Below are 23,459 nucleotides of genomic sequence, written 5' to 3'. Positions count from 1 at the left end.
ACCATCACTAACGTATTCGTAAGGATAAATCCCTTTACGTCTAACGAGTTCTATGTCTACGTTGGGAAAACTAGCTACAGTTATTTTAAATTGATCGTCGGTGAGTTTGTTCGCTAAAGCATCCAGACTTGCAGAGAGAAATCTATACGAATCCAGGAAGCGCATCTCGATTGTATTTTTCGTTCCCGGAATCGACACTTGCTTGCTGAGACTAATGTAGCGTTCTTCATTCTCGGCCAAGACACCTATACGTTTCGGATCGTAGCCAAGATGTCTCACCAGGTGGTGAAAATCATATCCGCTTCCGTTGTGAAAGAATATGGGGATGAATTTAGGTTTCTGGATTTTAAGATTGCACGTGTTGCAAATTCCACCTATGTAGTTTCCGCTGAAATGATCGTGGTGGAATATTTTTTTGTTCTCATCAGTGAAACTTTGATCACATACCGGACACACCTCAGTGGAATTGTAATTTTGAAGTTCATTTTCAGTTAAAGGTACCATCGGTTTTGATGTAAGCAGTACGCTACCAATTACCTCAACCTCCTCCACCATTTTTTCCAGGAAGTGTTCGATTACATTTGGCCCGCGGTATATATATGCTTCATTTATTTTATCACGTCGCACAACAACATAGCCGAAACTATTAGGTTGATGAAGCTGGTACGGTGTTGTGGAGGAAATTTCAGGATCCGGTTCGCAGTAGGAGAGTGGTTTGAGGAACGCCTCAAAATCTGAGACGATGATTGCGGGATGTTCCAACAATGCCTTGTGCATTTTGAATTCTTCGACTTCGTTCGTTTCGGGCATCAACATTCTAGCCGGTCTGTTGTCACCGCAATAAATTTTATGTTCGGCAAGTTTCTCCAGAGCAATTTGACGACTATGAAGATTTTGATGATCACGTCGGTCACGATCGTCGAACGTGGTTAGGCATCTCGGGCAAACTTCGATGTTGTTTGCATACTTGGTAGTTTGACTTCTGACCAAACGTGATAGAGAACGAATTAGCGTGTAGTGATGATCATCCTCGTTGGAAATAAGAAGGAGATTTATTACACAAGCATCGTCATCGTCGATATCGCTTATCCTGACAGGGTGCACGAGATATTTATCTGACGTGAAGGAATACACATTAATAGCGATGCGTTTTCCTGTACGATTTTCGAACTTTGTTATATCCGACAATGTCACCGGGTATTCGATGTCAGACATTACACTTTCAAATTCGGACTCGTATTGCTTGTAATGATAAATCCGTTCTGGATTATTTTTGCAATAAACAGGATGCAGTGCAGCCAACACACACCAGAGAAAACACTTGTTATCGCTGTTCTGTATATTTAACACAGCCCTCTTGTGTTGAATGTTCGGTGGAAGAGAAACGTAGCTGGAAGCTCGAAGAGGCGAGAATCGATTCACGTAAACAGTTAACGTGTGAGGACTTCCACACAGAGACCATCCCGACCCTTTAGCCTCGAAATCGTCGTGTTTCTTAACCAGCTCGTTGGAAACTTTATAATAGAAGTTGTCCAAATTTTCAACGTCAGCAAAATGAAGAGTCTGATTTTTTGTACAATGATAAAAAATACTCGTTGTGCCATCGACTTTCTCGTATTCGGAAAACAGAACAACATATACTTTTATAGAGTTGTTTTCAAGTTTATCTTTCAAAATATTTAGTACAGGTGTTTTCGTTTCGTCCAAGAAACTAAGGATGTCACGGCCTGGTTCTGACTTAATTGAAAAATCCTGGAGTTGGTCGTTAAATGCAGATCTAATTGGTTTGCCTTCATTGGATAATTTAATTTGCTTGGAAGTAGAAGCTTCCGTATCTGCATTATCGATTTTTCTTTTCGATGCTTGTCCGGTCAATGGTTTGCAAATTTTGAGGTGTTTACTTAAATTTGCAATGCTAATCATTTTTCCGCATCGAGCACAAGGCTTAGAAGGTAACAAACAATTAATTCTCGAACCTGTTTCGCCACATCTTGCCCTGTGTACCGATAAATTGTTCCTTGAGATTAGCTTCCCACAAGTAACACATTCAGTTTTATCATTTTTACGATTGAAACTGGTGGTGGATGCCATTGCTTTTTCGAAAATCACAGAAATCAAAAAGTCTAGTATATAGCGATACAATTTTCAGGTATGTTATTTATATAGAATTTCTTGAGGTGAAATAGAAAATGCACGATCACGTCAAAATTCAATCTGGTCGAAATTACTATGAAAAACCACGTGAAACACCTTTGAACTTGAAATAATAGATGGTATGTGGCTTCAAAGAAAATTAAATACCTATTATTTTTACAAAAACCAAGAAGCACTGCAACAGAACGTCCGTACTCTTCGGCTGCTCTCACGAGACTGACTGATCTGCAGTATATGCCGTCTTATATAATAAAAGCGCGGACCGTATTGAAACCACCTGTTTCATATACTTTTATAGAGTATATATGCTTATAAGTATACCCTTATAAGTAATACAATTAAGAGGTACTTAATATGAGTCATCACAATGTTAGTTACATGGTTCTAGTTAGGATGATGATTTTTTTGGTTTGTTAGATAGGGGTTGAAGAAGACTATTTGTTGTAGTGACCACAGTATTCTTTTTTTTTGTTTTTTTTTGTGTTTTCTGTTCTCTTACGAGAATTAATATAGGTTGCCATAGAACCCTCCAATTCATAACTTAGGAAAAATCTGTTTGCGGATTCATCACGTACGCCTACATGTGAGAAAAAATATGAATAGAACCTATGCTCGGAAATCCAAAATAGCAACCAGAAGTAGGATTATCTTGGAAACAGTAAGACTTAGGAAGAATCTGTTTGGTGATTCATCACGTACACCTATATGTGAGAAAAAATATGAATAGAACCTATGTTCGGAAATCCAAAATAGCAACCGGAAGTAGGGTTATCTTAGAAACGGTAAGACTTAGGACAAATCTGTTTGCTGATTCATCACGTACGCCTATATGTAAGTAAAATATGAATAGAACCTATGCTCGGAAATCCAAAATAGCGACCGGAAGTGGGGTTAGGGGCCAGAAATCTTAAAAAAAATATTATTTGTTTGTTTGTTTGCGTCACAATATAGGCGTGCACGCGCGTGTGTGTGGCACATCGTTCCCGAGAGAGAGGTTTACAAAAATCACGATATACAAACATTTGACCGGGGCTTGGAAAATTACGATAAGGTGCATTCATCCTTCAAGAATAAGAAACTGCATTATTTACTCATCACGTTGTGTCAGCGCAATAAATAAGGCGCTGAACATGGAGAAAAAATAAGAGTTTTTGAGGTTTGGTGAACCTCAATTAATAAAAATAAGTTTTTGAGGTTTTGGTGAGCTCCAAATAATCAGAGTGAGTTTTTGATGTTTTGGTGCTGTTTTCTACGCTGTGAAACATCGTCAGCACAATAAATAAGGCGCGGAACGTAGAGAGAAAATAAGTTTTTGAGGTTTGGCGAGCCCCACCGAGCCCCACCGAGCCCCATTTTCGGTTCCAGAACCGGCTTAATTGGACTACTAGTTATCTTGGAAACAGTGAGACTTAGGAAAAATCTGTTTGCGGATTCGTCATGTACGCCTATATGTAAATAAAATATGAAAAAAACCTATGCTTGGAAATCCAAAATGGCGACCGGAAGTGGGGTTATCTTAGAAACGGTAAGACTTAGAAAAAATCTGTTTGCGGATTCGTCACGTACGCCTATATGTAAGTAAAATATGAATAGAACCTATGTTCGGAAATCCAAAATGGCGACCGGAAGTAGGGTTATCTTAGAAACTGTAAGACTTAGGAAAAATCTGTTTGCAGATTCATCAAGTACACCTATACGTGAGAAAAAATATAAATAGAACCTATGTTCAGAAATCCAAAATAGCAACCGGAAGTGGGGTTATCTTGGAAACAGTAAGACTTAGGAAAAATCTGTTTGGGGATTCATCATATACACCTATACGTAAGAAAAAATATAAATAAAACCAATAGTGTTCGGAAGTCATGCAGGTTTGGACGCGACGACGCAGTTCAATAACATAGGTTAGACCAAGAAAAAAAACCTTGGTGATTTTATTTCGAGTAAAATGTTGGCAACACTGCGAGAAAATAAGGCTTATGTCTTACAAGAGCAAACTATTAAGTCCAGCCTCACCAAGCCTCACTTCGAGCCTCACTTTCGGTTGCAGCTCTGTCTTTATGGTTCTACTCTAAAATAGGTCAAAGCACGTAGAGGCTCTCGTGTAGTTTAGCACAAAAAAAATAAATAGGTTAAGTTATATCACGTAAGATCGTGGCATTCGTACCAAGTACGAGTGGGAAAAAAAAAATAGGAAATTTTACAAAAACATCGCTAAACGCTAAAACATCGACAAAAATTTGTCAAAATATGTCAAAAACTAATTTTCAATTGATAAAAAAAAGCTACAAATGCATACCTACCAAGTATGAGTGGGAAAAAAATGAGATGCGGTGAAAATTGCACTGAAAAATCGTCAAACGCTAAAACATCGACAAAAAATTGTCAAAATATGTCAAAAAATAATATTCAATTAATAAAAAAAAACAATACCTACTAAGTATGACTTTGAAACAATCCAATTACACTACTTACAATTCCCTTCTCCTGGCCACCTAACTTCCTGGACAGCTACTACATCTAATTTATACCTAACTATCTCATTAACTGTACACTGAAATGCCCCAGGCCGGTAAAGGCTCAGAACATTCCAGAGCCTTCTGTCATACCCTGAAATAAAGACAAAATTTTTATATAATTTTTTTAGGTAATTTTTCAGATATTTTTGAGTCATCAAAATCCAGGCCCTGGTTATCACCCAATATCACCTCTACCAGAAATCCTCTTTTTACCAGACATGCCCTACATTTTAGCCTAATGTCTGGGGTCCAGGAGGAAAAACAAATTACATTTTGAGTGTCACATAATTTGAATTATGAAAATATGTGCTTCAGTCGAAAAAAGAGTAATCAAAGGAAACCTCAAGCATTAAAATTCTGTGGACTGCACTCCCACACCCAATTGTGAAATTAATTTTGATTCAGACCAAAAAAAAAAAAAAATTTTCGGAAACAATGACTGATACAGAACCAAATGAAACTTTCTGGAACCATTTCAACTTAAGGACATTATGTTTCATATTATTTCAAGTTGTGTTAATTGCTGAATATTTGTTTGTCATTCCAGGTAATAATGCAAATGTTCAGAGTATTTTCATTAATGTCAGCACACTGTAGTGATGAAGGAAAGAAATTTCTCACAGAGTCTGTTAAAGGTTTGGCACTGGTTCAGTATACTTTCAGAGAGTTCCACGAGTATATTTTGAATGAATCTGAAATTTTAAGAAAAATTGGCTCCCCTGAGAAATATGATGTAGACACGTGTGGTAAGAAATGTATTGTTTATTATTGGTTACAAATTTGGGATTTTTGTATCCTTAGAAAAACTTTCTTTTTTAAAAGTGAAAATGTGTCATTTTTTACATTATTTACTAACATGTTCTAGTAATGTGTATTATATATTGCAAATCATATGTGTCCTACATTTTGACTTCAAGTCCTACATTTTGGGATAAGAAGTTCTATTTTTCCTTATTGTGATCCTTACCATGGCTCAACAAAATCACACACCCTACGTTCCTTACTCCCCATTATCAACAGTGATTTTGACACCAGAAACACCAACCTAGACAATCCCAGAATTGTTTTCAAGTGCCCATGTAACCTATTTCCTTCACATTTGTTATATTATCTCTACTGGAACCCCTCCCCTACCCACATGCGCACACACACACACAGATATATATTTGTATTGGTCTACACGAGATGAAGACAGGCAAATAAATTAAATAAGAGTGGTGGGAAGAATGCTCTGTTTATATGAATGGTATTTAATTATATGCTTACTCTTCTAGCCTTAAAACCAAAATTTGCATCATCGTCTGAAATAGAAGCACTTAGTAAACATTTTGTAATGGTAAATGTTCAAGACGATGAAGAACCTAGCGAGGGAAAATATTCCCCTGATGGTGGATATGTTCCTCGTATTCTTTTCTTGGGTAAGTATTATAAATCATCATGGTATGCTTATGTATTTTACATATGAACTGCCAAATGCCATAACTTTTTAGCAAGGTGCAATTGACAAACAAGATAATAGTAGGCAAACAGCTCTCTTTGTTTTGACTCTTTGAAGCATTCTTATTGGCATCTTTATCGTAGATGACTCACCCTTTGTTTCCTCTATTATGTTTGCCATTGAGCTCAACAAATTGATTAAACATCTAGACATACATAGTGAGATAATTCTGAGAACTAAAAATATAATTTGAACACAGTTCTCAGAATATCTTTCATCCTGTTAATCATATGAACATAAAGAGTCATATGGCTACTACTCTTCTCAGATATGTACGTGGAAGCACTGATAGTCCTCGGTCTGTAATCAACTTGCAGTCTCGGTGATTGAACGAAACTGAACTCATGACACAACCACTCTTTGCAATCCAACACATGCGAATGGTTTTTCGTTGGATGATGCATGATCAACACGAGTCCTGGAGCCTGCTATTTCTTTTGTCATGATGTCTTACTTCTGTTTCTTTATAGAAACATATTTATTTCAAAGACTGACTTTTGTTTTTCAGTCTTCGCAGGTGACAAGAACAAACAAAACCTAGATATACATTTCAACATGCTTTTTTGTTCCCTCCATATTTAACTTGTGCTGTTTCTATTCAATTATTATGCCAGTAGAGATGCTACGATCTGTATTAGCTATGGTTTGAACTCCCCATTGAATATATTATAGTTGTGACTTGTCTTTGAATCTATCACAAACAACTACCTTCCACATTACACCCTTGACCAACATGATATGTGGTTTCTATCATTTCATGAAGTGGAAATTACTGAAGAAGGGGATAGGTCAGATCTTAACATGACGAAAATGAATGGAGGTGTTGCTTTGTGCAAATTATCCTGGTGGAGTTGTTAGCACAGCATGCTACAATGACAGGGGTATCAGGTTCGAATCCCAGCCCGGGCATGTGTTCTTACGAGTGACCCTTCATCAGTTTAATCATATAATCACGCATCTTTGCGATTAGCCGAAAGTGGCAGAAAAGCACAGTAACTTAAACCAAATCAATCAATCAATGAGTTATCCTTCCTGGCAAGATGGCTTCTCCTACTTTGAGCATTTTTAATTAAACTCTAAATATTTATAAAATGCTACCCTCTTTCTCTGTGTATGTGGACAAGTTATGATTCTTCACTTGTGAGCATTTTACCCGTAACTGTTGGTTATATAACATGTACGTAAGCACACTACATAATCTCAATGATGCTACCTTGGTGTTGTGGTCAAGTACAGTCCACTCAATCTTTGTGTCAAAAGTTTGAGTTCTGGCCTGGGCATTTGCTTCTTTTGTGAATGTCCCTTCATCAGTTTCATGTCATTCGTAATCACAATTAACCCAGGAAACCAACATAAACTAAGAATAAAATATGGTAACGTAGCTTTGCAACAATCTAGTACTAACACAGTACTATGTATAGAGGATGAAAATGGTCCCAATTAATAGATTTATTCAGACTTTGCCCCTGAAGAAAGTGGTACTGAGGTTCACCCAACCTCAAATCAATGGGTACGTGGGGGTAAAGGCAGCCGGAGTGTGGTGCTATCACATAACCTCCAAAATGGCCAAGTTCAAGAATGCATGGGGCTCTAACCCCACATCCCCTAAATGTTCCTTCATGGCATGTTTCTACATGCACAGGGAACTTTATCTTACCTAATAGTATTTTCTTTGCCCAAATTATACGTACTATGACCGTTAGTAGGTTAAATGATGGTTTTATTTTTATCTTGTGTGTGTTTCAGATCCAAAAGGTGAAGTGAGGACTGATATTTACAATGAGAAGGGAAATCCAAGTTATAAGTATTTCTATTTTGATACCGATGATATTGTGACATCCATGAAGAAAGTATTGGGAAGTACATTGCAACAAGAAAAATTTGGTCAGGAACTTTGAGACAACACTGCCACAAGTTTAGCATTTTATTTTGAAGAGAGACAGACAGACACTCACTCTAAGTCACAATCGGATATTGATATAATATTATTATTGTGAAAGTTAATGCGGTATTCAGTGAAGAAACTGTAAAGATCTTGTTCTTAAGTTTCCCTATATTGGCCTCAGTTGGAGATGGTTTATTGAAGCAATTAAAAATGGTTTCTTTGATTTCTTCATGCTCTTCACCAGTTCGTTCCTTTTCATGCACCTATATACTAACAAGGTGTTCGTCAGTAGCAAGTTGACTTGTATCCGCCATTGTTTATAATGCACAAAACAAGTGTTAGCTTGGAAACACAAGCCAGGAAACCAAACACATGAGTAACGCATGCTACCACAATGTGGGTTTTAACTATAGCATTCCAATAGACCTCTATTGGGAAACCTGACTCCTAACCACAATATTGGGATGTACTAACCTCCATCGGAAAACAAATGAAACTACACACCATATGTAAGGAGGATGGGCATTCCCAGGGCTCGAAAAATCCCAGTCGCCAGGTAGCCATGGCGACTAAAAATTTCAGCCTGGCGACTGTGATCTTATGCTATAATATGTACGAAATTTTGATGATTCTAAGTTCAAATTGGAGTACAGCGTAAGCAAATGATTTTTTTTTTTAAATCAACATTGTGAACATTCCAGAGAGTCAGTAATAATTTCTTACTCTTTGTCCCTTAACACCCCATTTCCTGTTTTCTCGAATGATTTAGTGATGTATTGAATACCATGATGCTCAGCTTCTTATACAGAGTGTTTCAAAAGTTGAACAACCCAAACTTTGAAAATGTATATCATGAAAACCGTAAGAGATATTTACACCAGGTTTTCTGCATTATAAAGTCTCATCCATTGAGATATTTTTCAATGTTTAAAATTATCAGTTTTCTCCATAGTGAAAATTTAGATAAATTAATAACTGGTGGAAGGCAGCGTTAATTTTTTTCCAGAAATGCACTTTTGAATGAGAAAAATACATAAGAAATTATCGAAGGGTCATAATTAGATGACTGATGCCATGTTAATCTATCATTTGCGACCAATAATGGTTATGTGCAACATTTGATGGATTTTTTATTGGCAATTTTATGGGTTGAGTAAAAAAGTGGCATTTTTGGGATTTTATATGGCACTGCTAGCAGGTCGAAATATTGTCAATAGACGCACGCCACATGTGCCTAAGTATTGGCTATACATTTACGTGAAAAATCATAAACCAAGATTTTGTGCCGAAACTGGACTCTTGAGAGAATCCTAGTCTGCCTCTGGTTACACTGAATTCTCTTCGCTCACTTTCGACGCTACTATGCCTGTTCTTTTAATTGATTCAGCATGGCGTATTCTTTGGAGCAGCGCGTGTTCATTGCTGAAGAGTATTTTACTACTCATTCTTACACTCATGTGCAAGAGGTTTTCCAAGAAAAATCCCCTGCTTGTGCTGTACCTCACAAAGCAACTGTTTTACGACTAGTCAAACACCAACAAATGATCCCACAAATTGTTAAGAGTTGGTATTATTATTGAAGATCAGGTACACACAGGAGATGTACTACATAGAAATTTTCAGGGAAAAATGCAGGATCGACCAGGACCCGAACCTGGGTCTCTGGCATACCGTAGAGATGTTAATGCATTTTTCGCTGAAAATTTATACGTAGTACATTTCCTATGTGTGCCTGATCTTCAATAATTAACACCTCTTCGCTGAGAGGAACAGCCGACAGCAAGAAATCAGGCGAGGCCAGGCCGGCTCAGTAGCTCAGTGGTTAGAGCAATGGCACGGTATATCAGAGACCCGTGTTCAAGTCCTGGTCGAACCTCATTTTTCGCTGAAATTTTCTAAGTTGGTATATATTGTTGAAAATCAATTCTAAGATATTTTCAGCAAATTAACAATATTTTTTAAATTAATGTAATTGCTTTTATTTGGATACATGCTAACATAAATTTATCAACCCAGTGAAAGCGTACATGATTAGTTTAGTGCAGAAAACCTGGTGTAAATACCTCTTACGGTTTTCATGGTATACATTTTGAAAGTTTGGGTTCTGCGACTTTTGAAACAATGTAGTATGCACAATTGCTAGTAGGTAGTTTCCTGGCGCCTAGCTTTGAAGAAAATTTTTTGAGCACTGGACATTCTTCTCAACCTTTTATGACAATTTCCCTTCCACTGTAAACAGTATCCAATCGTGACTTTTGGCCCACAGAGAGTGAGTGCACGTGTGTGATATATCTACTTTTATATAATGTTTTTTTATGCCTAACATGTGTTTTAATTATTTGTGTTAATTTATATCTGTACAAGAATCTGATAAACATGAACTAATATATCCTAAAGTTAAAACTATTATTTAATATGCATGTGAAAATGAATTATGTTACTATTAAAATCAATAAACAATGAATATTTGGACCCAGAAACCCATTGAATCTCTCTCAATTGTGGATATTGTTAGATATTTACATCCTAGTCTTATTTTAATTTTAATCATTAGGTAGATGTACTCGACTAATGAAAACAGTTTTAGAGCTTTTTATTAAAAATGGACTAAACATGACAAGAATATATGTACTTAGAATTATGTTTAGGTTGTTACTTGTCAGTATTTTGGACAGTATATATCATGGGTGAAATCTATTTCATCTTCCAATTAAGTTTTGTTTACCATACTGTACCAGATTAGCAACTTTGTACTATTAATGAAAAATGTATTTCTTTTATTGAACATTTAGTTGGTATAGGACAAGGGATCTTCCTCTAATAGCTGGTACTGTAATTTTTACTTCTTGTATTCATGAAGATGATCATAATTTGCTTTCTTAATCCTCAGGGTCAGGCATTTTGGACATAATTGAATATTTATGCAAAATGTATTCTTATTTTTGTGAGTGAGTGAGTGAGTACAATGAATCCAAAGTACAGCCTTTTATGCATGGTTAGCATATAGAAGGAGTGCGAATTGTCATTACCCGTTCAACGTCTATCTTATTCCTTAACTGTATGTACAACAGATAATAGTGATACCTTTCCATGTCACTATTTATATATATCAGGAGATGTTGAATTAATAAGACTTTATTACTGAAACAATCCAACTGTAAACCAGTAGTTATTATGCTAAAGGAAATTGCAACATGTTAATAGAAAAATATATTACTTACCAAGTCAGATATGCACATTTATTGAAATATTTTAGCATGAATTTCAAAGTAAGATTTGTAAAAATGTTCTGTAATATAATCACGTTTAGTGATATGTGATGTTTTACATTGAGGAAACTGAAATAAAGAGTATATTTTTCCTGATTATATTTCTTTTTCTTCATGTCCCATATTGAGATAACGTTTTGAGGGCAGAAACATCAACTTTATTAAACTTTCAACTTCTGTAGGAGCAAATATTATTTTCAGTCATTAAAAGTAGACCCAGTCAACTGCATATAAGTATTATTATTTCCACTAGGGATAGAATGGCTGAACTGGTACTGTGGATTGTTTTAGGTTCTTCCATTTTGTTATTATATGTATGGATATAAATATAGAACTGAAAATGTATAATTTTGGGTTGAGCACTTCCAAATTTTGTGATGTGTAGCCTTACTTCATGCATGCTTTGATAGATGGCACCACTTGCCAATGTCATGCAAGAGCGGTGTCACCTGCTTTAGTTGGCGAGACATGACAGACAATGGGCAGTTGACACAGAAGGTGTAGTTTTATGAGGAAACATAAAGTGCAACCCAGACTCGGGAACTCTTTTTGTGTTTATTTTGTTACTCTGCTAGCTCCCTGCAGGCAGACAGTGTATATAGACTGTCCAGAAAATTTGGAACTGATGGATGTGCTTTTGAGAGAATATGATTTGGTGCCACCATAGTCTGTATATCAGAAAATATTGAGGACATGAGAGGGCTTTGTCTCAAAGTCCTGCGAAATTCACAAGAAGTGCTTCCGCTCAGTTGGACATTTCTCGTCATTAATTAATGTATGTCAGCGAATTTCAAAGAATGAAGTTGCATGTTACAAATTTATTTTACAAAGCCAAAGCATGTGAATTATACTCTTACAGTCTCTCAGTTGCATAGTGGTAACATTGTTGCCTTATAATCAAGGGGTCATGGGTTTGATACCTGGTGGAGAGGCATATAATAGTTGATCCCACTTTAAACTGTGGGACCAGCCCCAATTAAGCTTTCTGTGCATAAAGTGAACTTGAACTCAACAACATACTTTTACAAAGTGATAAGAAAATGGGAGAATTGCACACTCCGTTGAAGACTTATTTCTAAAATGCCAAATAAGTTAAAATTCTTGGTAAATTTTACTGATAAATGGACATGCTGATATGTCATATTTTCTGATATCCAGTAAAGCTGACCCATACCTGTTTAATGGGAAATTTTATCCCGCAGACTTAAAGTTTCATTGTTACAATTCAACTAGGATGCATATTAAAGGGAAATAATACAAAGTGCGTATTTTCTGGAAGGCATTATTTTATATACAAAACAATATACGAATATAATCATGAACAAACATTATAATTAAAATTCACTTAAATATCAACAATGACATACAACTGGATGCACACATTTCAAACTCCCCAATCATAAATTTAACCATAAAACTGCAGTCTCAATTGCATTGTACTGGTGACAAAAGTCCAAAGTCTTTCAAATGCTGATCCCAGAAGAACAATAGAATAGGAATTGTACACTTAGTTCATCTGTAGGTAAAATTTTTACCTGCTTTTAATTTTCTATCAAGTTAAAAGACATCAGACTATTTTTCGAAAAAGATGAAATTGGCAGTGATGTAAAGCACTGTCCAAATTACAATTGGGTTGATAGTTATCAGGTGACAACATTCATGTCACAAATGTTATGCACAACAAAGTTATTCAGGAACCCTTTCGCTTGTTTGCAGTTTCAATAGTTATAAATTTAAGCACAGATGGGCAAGGAAGATTTGATTGCAAGATAGTTTTTGTCACCAAATATAGTATCAAACTAGCCTGTACATGTCCTGAGATTTTGCTTGCACTATGAATTAGTATTAATATTTTTCCTTGTCGTTTCTATCTGCCTGGTGTTCCCCAGTACCAAGAACACTATTAATAATGTTATCCGCAAGGCACCATGGACTTGTTATTTATAAGTCGCATTGTTATTTCTGCTCTTTTATTATTATTATTTTTAGGAGGAGGGGGAGGACATTTCAATGGTAAGTTTTTATTTATGATATGAGCTATGATCTAAACATCAATTTGGAATGTGGAATCTCGACTTCGACCGCAAGATAACTTTCTCCCGGATGAAATACCACTCAGCTTCTTCAAACTGTCCATATCACATTCCGCTTCACTCAGCTCGTGGGAATCAGAGAATCTTGAAGGAGGATGGATTCGATCGCTGAAACTGGAATATATTGAATTGCATAAATTTCCTATTGTATATAATAGGATGGGAGGGACAAACAGCAGGCAGTGGTGATTGATTCATATTGGATTTTTGGACTTTTAACCGCTGTTTCATACTTTCTAATTATATCTATGTTTCGGAGACTGATTCTGTCTCCGTGTTCAGGGTTTTGTATTTGCTTCTAACTATTCATCTGTCCATAGCCTCCAAACGTAGGGTGTGTTCGGGGAAGGCATCAATAATAATAATAATCCGTGAAGCAACAGCACTTGAGGGTCAAGTCCTACCTACTGACAGCCGGCCTCACCAGAGGTGAGAGATAATCCAACCAGTTACCGGGTGCCATGTGGTGAGCATGATGAACACCCAGTCATGGTTGTAGGTTCCCATGACCGGGTGATGCTACTTATTCATAGCTCTCCAATTTTCTCATGATGGTGGGTGGCCTCTGGTCCCATGCACAGGCCGAAATCTCAGGAAAAATTGTTGCGTTGCCCTAGGAGACTCAGACCCGCTCACACTCTGTAGCCAGAGCCCAAAGCTTGCACCTTAGACAGCACAGCCACAGAGCAGGAGAGAAGGCAGCAATAGGCATGGTTATAGTGTACACTACAGTGCTGCAATGAGCGTTTTTCACTCTAGCAGCAAATAGTTTGCATGGGCAACGCTAGATTGCATGCAGAATTGATAGGTCTTATGCTTGAGCGAAAAATGTTCGAACAAGCGGAATACACTCGAACTCTAGAACCCTATTAGTACACATATTTCCGTCATTTGTCTATTGTAATGGGTCCTCGAATATGGATCGTGATGTAAAAGACGAAGTGAAATTGAAAAATAAGTGAACATTGTCATTATCTTCACGTTAAAATGTAGTTTTGTACATCTTACGGAGATATGTGAAAATGAATTAGATAATTATGGGCTGAAAATACCTAGACTGACATTTTATGTTTCTACGATTATTTTCACATTGAAATGATGTTCGATTGAATAGTATAACTGCATTTTATTATTTCGCAGAATATGATTATCCTTTTCGGTAAGTGAACAATGATGTACACGTAATTCTTGCACTGTGATACGATATTTGTAATTGCTTAGGCAGGTCACTCAGCATGTGCATCCATTTTACGTTTTGGTCTGTAGATATTGCATACTTTCATGTATATTTGAGTCTTTCATAATAATACACGGAATTATGATTTAGAATTGTAATTGCATAGAGTGGTTTCCTTCCATGTATAGGTTTTAGGTTGACAGTGCTGCTTATGAAGCTCTGAAATACGGGACATTGTCAATCATTCTACTACGAGTGCAGTACGAACGAACGTATCATGCTCGAGCGTGGGAGATTTGATCGAGTATTTTCGAGCGAAAGTGATCCAATGCAGTACTCTAGTGTACACCATAACCTCCCATATTGATGCCTTTTCCGTTTGGGGACTAGAGACAGATGGACAGTTAGATGCAAATACAAAACCCTGAAGGCAGACAGCACCAGTCTCCAAAAAGTAGGTACAAATAGAAAGGAAGAAACAGTGGTTGAGGCTTAGTTGGAACTTGGTCTTCAAAAAAGGGCAGATGTTTTCAAATTTTAATGATATTTCAAAATCTGAAAAATTACATCTAGAGCATCGAGATGAATTTTCATGTGGTTTGGTTTCTAGATTATGTAAGTCTATAAGTCTATTAAACTATTGATGGCATCTAGATAACAGCGAAAGCAAACTACACGAAAATTCACGCCAATGCTTTAGAAGGTATTCTAAAATGATGTCATTTTTTAGATTTTGGAATATCATAGCAGTTTTTTGAAAGGAGAGGAAAATTTGATAACATCTACTCTGGCGGCAGCCAAAGGTCCAGCTGAACCTTATAGTCTAAAAATTCAACATGGAACACCAGGCAAGATTCAACAGGTTCAACAGTGTGGAAAAATAATTTCTCAGGATTAGACCAGGGAGAGAGATCACGAAAAGCACAAACTGGATAATTTTTCAATTGGGGAAGTTCTAGGAAAGCAGAACAGAATATAACTTTTTAAGGAACAAAACCCATTTTTATATTAGACGAGGTATTTTCTATTTAGAGTGGGGCTGGGACAAACTCATTTTCAATCAATGCTGATGATAATTAGGGGGTGGATTTTTATAGGCACTAAAAAGCTCTAAAATACATAGCATAGACATCAAAATAGGTAGTGAATTACAGTAGAATCAATTTACGTAGGTATTTTACTCAATTTTGTGCTGCTGTAATGTCTGATATAATGTCCATTATATTATGAAAATGTTAATTCTACTTCACAGGAAGTTTTTGGACACAACAAAGTTGCAATTCACTGGGACATAGTGTTACTTCCTGTAACTTTGAACTGCTTCCTTGTAAGACATTTTGACCTACAATATAGCATTCCTGCAGAGCTGTGTTGTACTACTTGCTGAAATTCTACAATGTACATAAAACCAAAGACACGAAATCAAGCCAGAGTTACAAAAAATACCAAAGGGCATTTAGGGAAGGTTATGCAAAAGAGGCTTTTATAAGCAATTAATAATGTGTTGATAAGCTCAAAGCAACGTGAAATGAATTTAAAACATTACCGTATGTTTGACTAAAAAGGTATAAAAAAGGGCAATAAGGAAATATCCACCCCCTAATGATGATCATTCTGATAATACTTGACCCTTCATTGAAACGTATTGCTGTAAATATGTCATTTAAATTATTGCAGTATGGCCTTAAAAAGAATATCTGCAGGTGGCAAATTACCAGTGATTAAACCGATGATGCATCAGAATTGACCCAGCCCTAATCTAGCTCCAAGTTAAATATGACAAGCTCATTGATTAAACAGGGCTAAATTCCACTTTATAGTAAACATTTACATTTCAGTAGCATTCTAAAAGTGTTACGTCAAGACAATGAAACCACGTTCTGTGATACCTCATTATAATTTCCCAATGTTTCAATCCACACGCGAGTTTTCATCTGTAGTAGTCTAGGCTGAAACAGGAAGGCAAATAGGACAATGCTTTGTGTTTGATTTGTTAATTTATTTGTTGCATATTTTTGTTGACTTAACTGCGACAGTATAGTAAGAAAAGGACAAGAAGATGAATCAAATGCATTTGTATGGCAAAGATTTGTGTGTGTGTGAAACTATGGCATTTCTAATTTGGAATTACCATCACAACCAATTGTGTAATTCATTGATTGATTGATTTGGTTTATTTTGATTTGCTTTTCTGTCATTTTTGGCTATTTGCGAAGATGAGGATGAATGATGATATGATGAAATTATGAAGGGACACTCACAAAGAACACCCATGCCCAGGCTGGAATTTAAATTTGGAACCCCTGGTGTCATAGTGTGATGTGCTAACCATTCCGACACGAGGGTCGACATAATCACTCATTTAACTTAGTTGATTTAACACTATATGAGTTGACAAAGCATTATCCAATTGCTTCTTCCTAGGTAAAAATGGTAAAGTTCCCCATGGTGCATGGTGCATATAGCACCGTGCCATGAAGGCACATTTAGAGAATGGGAGAGTTTAAGGCCCCACACATACTCGATCTCGGCCATTTTGAAGGTGATGTGATCAGCACCATGCTCCAGCCTGTTATACTTCCCAGGGTTGCCCCCAGGTACCCATTGATTTGAAGCTGGGTGAGCCCCAGAGCCACTTCATGTGGGGACAAGGCTGGAAAAATTCCAACCTTAGATTACCCACCCTGGGTTCTCCCACGTGGCAGTCAGATACCCTATCAACTAGACCAGTCTGGCTCTTTTGCTTCTTCCTAAAACCTAAAATGTTTTTTTCTCATTGAGCATGTGGGTTGAAACTTTAGGAACACATGCCTTATACCATAAAAGTTTCATTTGACATCTGATTTGTGGTTCTTTTCCACAAATACTAATTATATACATGAGCAATGAAAGCAGAATGCAGTTTCAAATTTGTCAGTCACACATAAAATTAGATCACATTTTATTGCATATGTATCAATAAGTTTTACTATTTCATGCCAATACTTAAAAAATATACTAATTTGAATCTTAACAAGCAATAAAGTAACAAAAAATAAATAAATAGACCCAGTGGTACAACAGCCCTTTTAGGGCTATAGTCTGCGAAACAACTATACATTGGAGGACGAGGGGGTCAGTGTTTCACATGTCACCACCTCCCGTCAGGTGCTCACACTGAGGGCAAGAGTACTAGCCTTTTGTAAACCTTAAAACTTGTCAAAGTTAAAACTATAGCTGAGCCGATACCACTTTGAACCGATATCAATACTGATACTCCTGCTGATACCGATACTAGAATATTTTAACTATTTATAAATTTTAATGTACATATTTTTTTCTATTTGAATTATACTGTACAATCTTCCAGAGTTTTGCTTTAAAATATAAAATCTTCACATAAAATAACCATTTAATCATAAAATCCATTTCTCTCCACAAAAGTGCAGTATGACATTTTTTTTGCAGACTCCGCAAGACAACAGGCCTCTGGAAAAGTATCAGCACAGCCCTACGTAACATAAGCATTAATAGCAATCAACCTAAAATTCACACTAATTAATTCTTATGTCAGTCTGTTCGATAATTGTACTATTAATCAGTATAAAAATGATTATTGATGTGTTGTGCACATGACAATATTTCCTAAATTTGAATTTACAGAACTTGAGAACCGAATATAGTCATATACACGGTTAATGTGATGATGTTAATAAGTAGAAGTACAGTGTATAACATTAACATATGAGCAAATGGTAATCGCAAATCTCTTTGAAATCTAAAATATAGCAACCATACCTTGAAATGTTCAAAGTATAAAAAATAAATCTTCAATGAATATATACATGTAAATCATAGGGGCGACAGCTAAAAAAGGGTCATGTGTAGTGTTGGGCAATATATCGTGATATTGATAATATATCATCCAGGCGATATCAACTACATGATATATTGTCACAATATTTTGGTGATATACATCATGTCGGTGATATATCATCACAATATTTGCTGATATATATTGTGTTGGTTATATATAGTCATGATATTTTAGCAATATATATCATGTCAGCGATATATTGTCATGATATTTGGCAATATAAATTGTGGAGATGATATATCGCAGATATCACAATACAGAAAAAATATTGCATCATATTGTCTGTGACAATATTTTCTTGACGTTATATCGCAATATCAAATTTCCGATATCATCCATCCCTACAGTCCGGCCAAGGGAAACGAAACTATCTGGAAAGTATGATTCCAAACGCAAAAGGTGCAGCAGGTAGAACAACCACCAAATCACTCTGTGGCATTTTGCTTCCATGGGTTCGCTTCTTGTTTTTATTACTGCTTGCTCTGTTGTGTTTGTGATGTCTCTTACAATTCGTAACAAACCGTTTCGAAGTAGAACAAAGAAAACTGTGACGTTTTGGTCCCTGTTGCATATTCTACAAAATGCCCTCGATATAAAACACAATGCCACAAATAATTCAGTTACTACATTTTCTTTATTATATTAATAATACTACATATAATAATACCATTATTAGTGAATACTATCCTAATTATTGCTGTGTACATTTGTGCTAATTATAATATTTACTAAGGAGATCAATTTAATTGAATGATCCAAATTAAAGTTACTGGTTTACAAACAAGTTTATCTACGCATGTTACGTAATGAAGACTTTCCTGATATGATCTGTTTGCTTATATAGTATATGGATGGCGATTTTTTTCCCCATTCTGTACCTCCTTACATAATTCGTAAACGTCTCTACTTATTTTGGCGGCGAAGTTACTACATTTGTAAGTTCATTGTTGTTTCCACAGCAGACAATTTTCACGGAACCTGCTTCCTGAACAAAGTGACGTCACCCCTATTTTGACAATGAACACGTCCAGTTGGCGCATGCGCACTTCCATCCATGGTCTCAGCTAAGGCAGCCAGACAGTAGTCATTTGTTCTCCCCCCCCCCCTCCCTTCATGAGAGGATGAAATTAACTTGCACTGAGGGACATAGTGGTGCACTCAGGGAGAGGCTTGGGAATATAAACTCTTCTTACTAATACAAGTGTCAAAAAAGTGCAGAAATAAAAAATAAATTACATACCAACAAGCAAGAAAAGGAGCTGAATGGATAGTTTATGATAGTAATAATATTGTAATACTGTTCTAGAAACCTGAAACTGAGGAAAGTTGATAGATCTTCAAATACTACATCTTACATCTACATTGATTTACATGGAATTTTGTGTAGAAATAAAAATACAGAAATTGGACATGCATGTTTCATTAACATTATCCAGTTCTCGAAGGCAAGGAATTCTCATGGAACATTTTCCACAGTGTATGCATGTAAGTAGATAAAATATATATTCCATGCTTTAAGGTGCATTATTCCATGCAGAAGAATACATCAAATTAAAACTTAACATTGCAATCACAGAGACAGAAGATAAATGCTTGACCAATGTTCAGATAATAAGGTATCTTACAAGAAACACAGATGCAAAAATATTGCATGCAACTTATGGCATTTTCAATAAATGAAAGTCATTCCAAATATGATTCAGAACAGACGAGACTGGGATAGAAACCCTAGCAGAAATACCTGTCAAAATTCAATAACATTATTCCAGCTAAGGTTGTGAGTGGGCTGAAAGTAGAAATACATGAAAATGAGAAAGCCAGAAAAACTTGTGGGTGTGACATCAAACCTACTGAAGCACTGTGAATATGAAGAGACATAGCATAGGTGCCAAACAGGATGGAACACAAACACATTTCACTCAGCCACAATATAAATGCAATTTATTCGGTATGGTTCAAGCAGGAAGATTCAGAAGAAATCATTTCCATTATCGAGTTTGATACCATAAGCATTTTGTATTTGTAGTTATAAGACAATGGTTTTATGTTCAGAAACTTCTCAAATGGAAGTGACACTTGCAGGTAATTTTTTTGTGAGTGCTAAGAATACAAGAGGAACCTCTCTCAGAGATTCTGAACCTTGGAGTAACATCAACTTTCCTGTTGATGCCCAGTTTCAATGTTTACATATATATTTTTCCTGTTGATTTAATCCTCCCAAAACTCCCAAAGTTTGATTTCATGAAGTATTTGGAATGGTATTGTGCATCCGTGAATAAATCATTTTAAGAATCAAATTTACTTGGGAAAATATTGAACATCCACAGCAATGGATTTAAAGGATGAAAGATTGATACATATGTCAATATCATAATCATCTGTTTTCGTTGACTACCTCATGTGACTACATTCACTTTTCACCAACTTTCAAGTGTGTGTGTGTGTGTGTGTGTGTGTGTGTGTGTGTGTATTGTAGGCAGTTGCCTAACATAAAATCAGAGTTATTTTTTACAATTTACGTAATGGTGCTTGTAACTATATGCCACACACACTAATTACTATATATTAATCTAACCATCTCAGGTTCATGGAGCTTATTTCATTGGTGGATGACAAGAACTCTAGCTTATTGTTGGTCTTAAGGAACAGTGTTACAAAGTTTATTTTTGAAAGTAGCTCAGTTATGGTTACTTTAGTCTAGATAAGGAACAACTCGTATAATATGTTTCATGCATAAAAAATTAGCATTCACATATAATTAACCTTTAATACTTTTAAATATAAATTTATATAGAAGTAACAAAATTCAAAGAAAGTTCACATACTCAAAAATTTCGTTTAACCTTCTATTTTCCAAACTATAATTTTGTTAATTATTATTAAACCAAGAAGTTGTAGCATGTTTAGGAATTTCATCAAGAGATTATATACTCTCATACTCTAAAATAAATACTCTTTGGGTACATTCTTTGAGGTGAGCAGTTTGTTCAAGTTATTGAAAAAAAGAATCTGCCTGAGGAAAATTTATTTTCATGTAAAAATGTAAAGAAAAGTAACTGTAAAATAAATGTGCTACAAGTAATTCATTACTTTGAAAGGCTATTGAGGGATAATGTACCACAGGCACTTGCAATCAATGAAGGGTGGTGATGACATTATCTCCATACAGGGCTATACAAGGAATGGAAGTAAACTGCATATCTCTCTCTCTCTCTCTCTATGTGTGTGTGCGTGTACTACCCTCCGAGGTTCAATTTCATTACACATATCAAGTAACACATTATGCTTCTTACATGTACATGAAACATCACATTTACGCACTATGTTTTGCTAACAACTCAGGATTAGTCCTCAATTTTTATCTATTATGCAGGTTTGTTACTTGAGGCAATGTCTATCAAATACTAGGGCATTACATGCTAGTGCAGGAAGTGGAATAGAACGAGGTAATATCAAATAGGGAAGAGTGAAAGGTAGCGAAGACATGCAAAGTATATCACACGATCAAAGAATGTTTACATATTATGGGAAAATTTTAGCCTAGTAATTTTTAATATTAGAGAGGTCCCTTGAACTTTGACCAAATGTATCTCTCTGTGATGGTAAATGATGGACGAATCGAACTTTCCTGGCAATGAAGTATCATTCTTCAATATGTTGCAAAGGTGTTCCAAAGAAACCCGGTGAATTTTGCCAGAAAAAATAATGTTCCACTATTGCGTAGATGCTCTTCATGCCAAAGAACCAAACCAGAGCATTATTGTCAATTTGCACAAACATAATTTAGTAGCATAATAAAAATCTACAGGGTGTCATAAAAATATATTCACTATTTGTACCCCACAACTCAATCAAACTCTCATTATTTAGAGCTATAACTGTTTTCAACTGCATGGTTTCACTAGCCTCCTTAATTAGGGTATGTAGCCAGCTGACTCCAATCAGTTTTGTCTCCGAAAAAGAAACTTTGTATTTGGATGCAGCAGAACCTCGATTTTGTTTTTCAGACCAAAAGATGAAAAACTTAAAATGCAGCGAAATGCAAATTCGAGAAAAATTATATCACATATGGATTTTTTGGGATGACAAAAAGTGCATGTATAATTTGAGAAAATGTGAAATTGGGGTTCTGTTGTATTTACTTTATAAAATGGGGGTACATGAATTATATCTATATATGTATTTTTTACCAATAAACTGATGTACCCATATGACAATATCAACCTGTACCAATAGAATGTGCACACACACACACACACACACACACACACACACACACACACAATCTCTCTTAAGAGGGAAAATACACATTATTATTAACACTATGACAAAATATTGAGAAGATTGGAAATCCCAAAATGAATATTTTTTTATTGATACAAATATCTTCCATGTACCTTCACTGTTCCACTGTTCATCACTATTACTTTTTATTCTACCTTTTTAAGGGTTGGTTTGCATTTTATCATACAAACTGTATTAGTAATTTTCTCCTTGAACAACAATTTTTAGAGCCAATATTCAAAATAAATTAACATTCTTTGGATCTTGTTTTATATGTATATGAGGGGGAACAAATAAGTCTTTAGCTTTACCTAGAAGGAATGAGATTTAGCAAATGTTTTTTCTTCAACATATTGTCCATGGAGACTAATATACTTGTGCAACCTTTCTCGCAACTTTTGAAGACAAAAAAGGCCTCAGCAATCTAACGGATTATAGTGAAAATTTGTATAGAGGCTATGCAGACCATTTGGAAGTTAATGCCGATGAAAAAATACTTTAAATTCTCGCCACTAGGTGAAAATGTGGTGCTGAAATAATGACAACCAGAAGTTGGACATGGAAAACTTTATTTTAAGTTGACGTCAGTATAGCATTGTTCACGATGTGTGTGTGCCATCGGTTGGCTGCGGTGGATCAGTCGGTAACGCGTCTGACTACCATGCTAAAGGTCCCGGGTTCGATCCCCGGCCGGTTCAAATCCGGGAACTTTTCTAACGATGGAAGC

At 35.9% G+C, this 23,459-nt stretch overlaps 2 protein-coding genes across 2 annotated transcripts in view; one reads left to right on the top strand and one right to left on the bottom strand.

The window, feature by feature from the left end:
* LOC145996030 (thioredoxin domain-containing protein 12-like) overlaps nucleotides 1–8,726 on the top strand; it is a 49,907-nt gene extending 41,181 nt beyond the window's left edge. The window contains exons 3-4 of the mRNA XM_083132217.1: nucleotides 5,945–6,088; nucleotides 7,915–8,726. Coding sequence (XP_082988343.1) covers nucleotides 5,945–6,088; nucleotides 7,915–8,066 — 296 coding nt within the window. The 3' untranslated portion in view covers nucleotides 8,067–8,726. The remainder of the gene's footprint in view (nucleotides 1–5,944; nucleotides 6,089–7,914) is intronic.
* Nucleotides 8,727–12,607: 3,881 nt separating this feature from the next.
* Dscam4 (Down syndrome cell adhesion molecule 4) overlaps nucleotides 12,608–23,459 on the bottom strand; it is a 482,573-nt gene continuing 471,721 nt past the window's right edge. Inside the window, exon 38 of the mRNA XM_083132205.1 lies at nucleotides 12,608–13,529. Coding sequence (XP_082988331.1) covers nucleotides 13,367–13,529 — 163 coding nt within the window. The 3' untranslated portion in view covers nucleotides 12,608–13,366. The remainder of the gene's footprint in view (nucleotides 13,530–23,459) is intronic.

Source organism: Lepisma saccharinum, chromosome 1 (assembly GCF_977018435.1).
Source record: "Lepisma saccharinum chromosome 1, izLepSacc3.1, whole genome shotgun sequence".
Lineage (NCBI taxonomy): Eukaryota > Metazoa > Arthropoda > Insecta > Zygentoma > Lepismatidae > Lepisma > Lepisma saccharinum.
Note: the sequence above shows the minus strand (reverse complement) of the source record. Positions and strands in the feature narration are given on the sequence as shown.